Raw genomic sequence first — 5078 nt, forward strand, 5'->3', positions numbered from 1 at the left:
CACAGGATAAAAACACTTTCATGAAGTTCTCTAAAATCCAGCTCAACATCCTCGCTTCCAGACCCACCTGATCCTTACCCACTATAATACAATAAAATAATCAGCAATTACACTACAATTTCTCTCCAGCATATAAAACGTGGGATTCTTCTGGAAAAACAAATGTCCCTTTGATAAACAGGAGCATAAACCAAAATAACAATTATTCTTCAACCTAATAAAACCTCAAAGCTTAAAAAAAGCACTGAAGTAAAATATGCAACGACCAGAAACCGTTACCATTTCTCTATTCATTTCCAATAATTGACCACATTTACACATTTAGTATTATAAACCTCCATCCTCCCTCCTCCCTCAATGCATCTCACATTCGGAGTGGTAACACTTACTCAGGGTAATAGAGAAATACTACTTACCTTATTAGGTTCCTCTAGGGAGCTTTGGTCACCAGTCCTCAACTTACATCTACGTGACCTCAACTTCACATCCCAAAGCCTGACTGGTGTCATCCACAAGAAACATCACCGTTGTTTGCCTGGGGCTGCTGGTGGACTCATTGGTGGCTTCATCAACTATGATGCATTCTATGTCCCCATGATTTTCCACTATTATATACTCATCCTCTGCTTCTATGATGATAATCTCACCGTTATATTCCTGAATATCATCTTCTGCAAATAATAATTGAAAAGGTTCCTCCAGAATATCTTCTACTCCCCATGGAATTTCGGCATAAGTTGGGACACTGAGAAGACTCCTGGCCTTGGGATCCTGGCAAAGCAGCACATGAAAAAGTTCCTGGGCTGCTCCGTTGAAATTTTCCCAATGCTTCGGAGGTGGAACATGATCCACACCATTTTGCCAACAAACAAATTTCCTAAAAAGTTGATCCTGCTCGACCGCTTTTCTCCACGGAAATTTTCCAGAAAATGCGACAAACAACAAAACACCCAAGGCAAATATATCCACGCTTGCATCGTTAGTTATGGTTTCCGTAGGTCTTAAATTACAAAGCTCCGGCGACATGTAGGGAATTATGGGGGACATAAATGGAACAGGAGTTCCCACCTGCTGGGTCAAGCCAAAGTCACTCAGCTTGACCTGGTGACATTCCTTGTCCATTAATAAAACGTTGTCAGGCTTGAGGTCTCTGTGCACCAGTTGTTTGCTGTGCATGAACTCCAGAGCTCCGCACAGCTGTAGTGCACAGCGCCGCACCATCACCTCTGGAATCCCCACCTAGAAAAGAAGATATTATTAGACGTGTGCATTATGTAAATGATAAAATATGTAACTATAAATTTATCAAATCTTGGCTTAAGTCCACATCAGTGGTCTCCAGCCTGTGGCCCTCTGGTTGCTGTAAAACCATTACTCCTAAAATTTCATGACCTCCGCATCAGCTGCAGGACTACAGGTTATAGATCACTGATCTAATGATATAAAACCTCTTTAGGAATAAGTAACCAAACCAATCATGACCACATTTCATTGAATTCATTTTAACATCTACAAAAAAAATTTTCTAAATTCCAAAAACATTTTTTTTTCCCATAATTGCACCTGAGATACTTACATCAGGCTGGATGAGAGCGCAGAGGGTTCCTGCAGGAGCCAAATCCTGGGCCAGCACATAGTGGTCCACACAGTCCACAATGGAGGAGTGCGTGAAGATGATCCCATGGTAGCTGGACAGGAAGATGGAGGTACAAAGCTCCTCTAGGAAGGAGGTCCTCTTTGTTTTGCTCTTTTCCATCAATTTGAGGGCAACCATTTTACCTGATAAGAAGAAAATATATTTTATCAATAAAATTCTATAATATTTGGAAATGATATTTAAATTGAAGGGGCGGTCTTCTAGCTTCATGAAATCTATTAGAGTTGTTAGATATTGAGTGGAGTGGGGATCCTTTTTTCAAGGCGCTCATCATTTTCTTTTTTTTTTCATTACACAAATCTAATACAGACATAACATTGCACAGGCAACAGTAATACAACAGAAAAATTATAACCGTTTCTAACATACAAGCACAGAAACCTCCCATGCCCACCCCTCCCCTGCCCAGACCGAGGTGTACAATTGACCTGTATGCAGTAGGGTATTGACTTTTGCCGATATTTAAGGACTGGACTCCTAAGTGCAACTCTTATCCAATGCTAGTAAGTTCCCTATGGTAGCATTCTCTCTGTACATTTGATAGCCCTACACATGCAGTAAAGCATCTGTCAGTAGTGCACCTGACGGTAACCCAGGAGTATCAATCCGCTTTCCCCAAATGGCATCAAATTTCTTTGACGTGTTTCTTTTTTTGTATACTGCTCGTTCTAATCTTGTGTAGTTATTCTAGCTGCTACGTAAGCGCTCATCCTTTTCATAAAGAATTATTACTCTTCATAAAGTAGACAACATGTAATGCAAAGCACAACGGTTATTCCAAAGATGACCTTTCAGTCAAATTTGGAATTCAAATTTGGAAGTCATAAGTCTCATTGGCAAAGAAAATAATGAATCCTATAACATGAAAACCACCATCTAAAGAACTTTCAAAATTGTTACCCATTTGTAAAGGCAAAAAAACAAAACAAACTTCTAAAAATATTACATAGATTATTCACTAAACTGAATCTTTTATAGACCTTTCATACTGGGTATTTACCTGTTGCCCTCTCACGTGCCTTGACCACTTGGCCGTAGGTTCCTTGTCCCAGATACTCCAGGAACTGGAAATTCTTTTCGGAAATCTTTTGCACCTCAAAGTTGCAGAATTCCATGGTGGATTTGTAGATGTTTAATCCTGATAGTGACTGGACAATGATAATTCAAGAAGGTCTCCAAGAAGTTGGATTTGTCTTTATGGGTCACAGGAGAATAAATCTCTTGCAGGGTCAGTTCTGTAGAAGATCTAGAAGAGGATCCAGTTTCCAAAAACTGACTGCTATCCAACAGGTCCATCTGTCTTTTATAGGGAAACTATGACTAAGACCTTGATGTCCCTCCCCTTCCGTAGATAATGGAACGTAAATGACCCTCTTATCATATGCAAATACAGATATCACCTGGACGTTGATGTGATTATTTGTGACATTTGGATCTATTAACATATTATTGTTCTTCTGTACAACACAACAAACCTTTTCTATATGTAATGTCTATGGCTTTGTTTTCCAGTTTCACTGTCTCCAGAGAATATTATGCACCTTCCATCAGATGTCATCTCCATTTTATCCGGAGTGGATTCTATGTAGACACTTACCAGTAGATAGAATTATTCTGAATGTTGTCATTTACTATTGGGACACAAATTCCTTTCTAGTATTGAGTGATGAAGTCGCTATTATTAATATATAACAAAGAACAGTTGTAACTGCTGGTGGGTTCCATCAATCCCTAGTATTTAGTACAGGACAGACAACAATAGAGGGAACTAAGGAGGAAATCGGATTACAAAGGTTACACAAAAATGGGACATTGACAAGTTGTGGTGATGTAGGCGTCTTCTCCATAGTATCTGCTCCTGGCCAATTCTGAGGTATATTGTACCTTTGAGATAATGTGAGGTATAAGTTGTGATGAGGAAGAGTGTAACAGAGTATACATGTGTGTCCTTTATAAAGATGATCCCAAGCCTTCATGTTGAGACTTTGTTCTGAATGATAACAGATACTGGGTCATGTTCCAGTAGTTGAGGTGTTGGATAAGGAATATGGCTTTTGAGTTTGTGGGATTGGCATCATTTTCTGCAAAATGACCAAAGTCCTTCATATCTTTGCTCTTCCATCAGATTTTGTATCTATAGTTTTACATCTAGGACATGTATTTTGAGATTTGAGATAGTTTTATATAATGACCGTTTTGTGTTGCATTTAGAAGAATTAAATCCTTCCAGACCTGTATCATGGAATGTATCATATTGTGGGGGTGATTATGAGGTCTCTATAATTTCTAGCCATGTTTATTCTCTTTCTGCTGACCATCACTTTGAGGTCACATATACACAGTCTGTATGGAGTTGGTTGCTCTGCTTAACCTGCCAATGGCTAACGTTCTCTGCCGCACCGTGACCGTGCATAATAGAAGTCATTGGGGTTGTAAGCTAGACGCAATTTGTGTGGCCAGATCACGGTTCCATTTATGGATGGTTGGTTTTTTAATTTTTTTTTAAGTTTGACAAATTGTTAATAAATATAATTTTCTTTTCTGAAGTTTACCGATTTTACGTAGGGTCAATTTTGGCTTTTTTTTTGGTCATATTTCATGTAGTTGTTGGGTCTGTGTCTGGGTATTTGTACTGGGATAGTATAGTCATGTATACAGTATCTTGGACAGGAGGAACATATCATGTGGCGCCATCTTTCAGCAGCAGGAGGATCCTTTCTTTCATGAAAGATGTTTTTTTATTTTATTTTTTTTAATTTGTGTTAGTTACCCAATACTGCGATGCAGAGGTATAATGTCCTGCCATATGGAAAGAAATATCATGTTATAATGCTGGAATAATGGTGGAATACATAACAATAATGGTTCGGAGACCTTCATGTTGTAGTAGGAGACGTGGCTAAACATTTGTATTATCTTTCATATACAGTTTCTAGAGATTGCATGATGATATAATTTGAGAATAAATCTATACAAATTCCATTCCAACGTGATGTATATAAGGAGAGGAGCAGATAAGGTGTTTTGTGCCTCTACAAATCTAAAAGTATTGCTGATGATCTGGTGCCGCCTGGGTATGAATCCCACCTGATCTGCTTCTAAATCATCAAATTAAAGTCCTTGAAGGGGTTATTATTTATTTGCTAGTTTTGTAGAGATATAATGTGTTATCATAATTTTGTGTTGAATTTATAATGAACAAAAAAACTGTTTTTAAAGTTTTATTAATTATATTGTCTTTGTAGATGTTAAAAATTCAATAAAGTTTTTCTTCGCCTTGTTGGTTGTTTTAGAGAGTCAAATTTTAATAGGATTGTATTAGGGCGGCAGAAGCTTCTATTACGTTGCTAATGACTCATCACCTAGACACCTTGGCCGGTCATGGAGACCCCATTGTTATTGAATAAGACCGACTAAGGAG

The 5078-nt window shown here is 38.2% G+C and overlaps 1 protein-coding gene across 1 annotated transcript; it reads right to left on the reverse strand.

Moving 5' to 3' along the window:
- Positions 1 to 465: 465 nt before the first annotated feature.
- On the reverse strand, positions 466 to 2772 carry LOC140122929 (serine/threonine-protein kinase SBK1-like). The gene is made up of 3 exons (XM_072144172.1): positions 2658 to 2772; positions 1577 to 1779; positions 466 to 1239 (listed from the first exon to the last, which is right to left on the reverse strand). Exons 1-3 carry the CDS (start codon positions 2770 to 2772, stop codon positions 466 to 468), a joined length of 1092 nt encoding a protein of 363 aa, XP_072000273.1.
- Positions 2773 to 5078: the final 2306 nt, after the last annotated feature.

The sequence above is a fragment of the Engystomops pustulosus genome, chromosome 3 (genome assembly GCF_040894005.1).
Source record: "Engystomops pustulosus chromosome 3, aEngPut4.maternal, whole genome shotgun sequence".
NCBI lineage: Eukaryota > Metazoa > Chordata > Amphibia > Anura > Leptodactylidae > Engystomops > Engystomops pustulosus.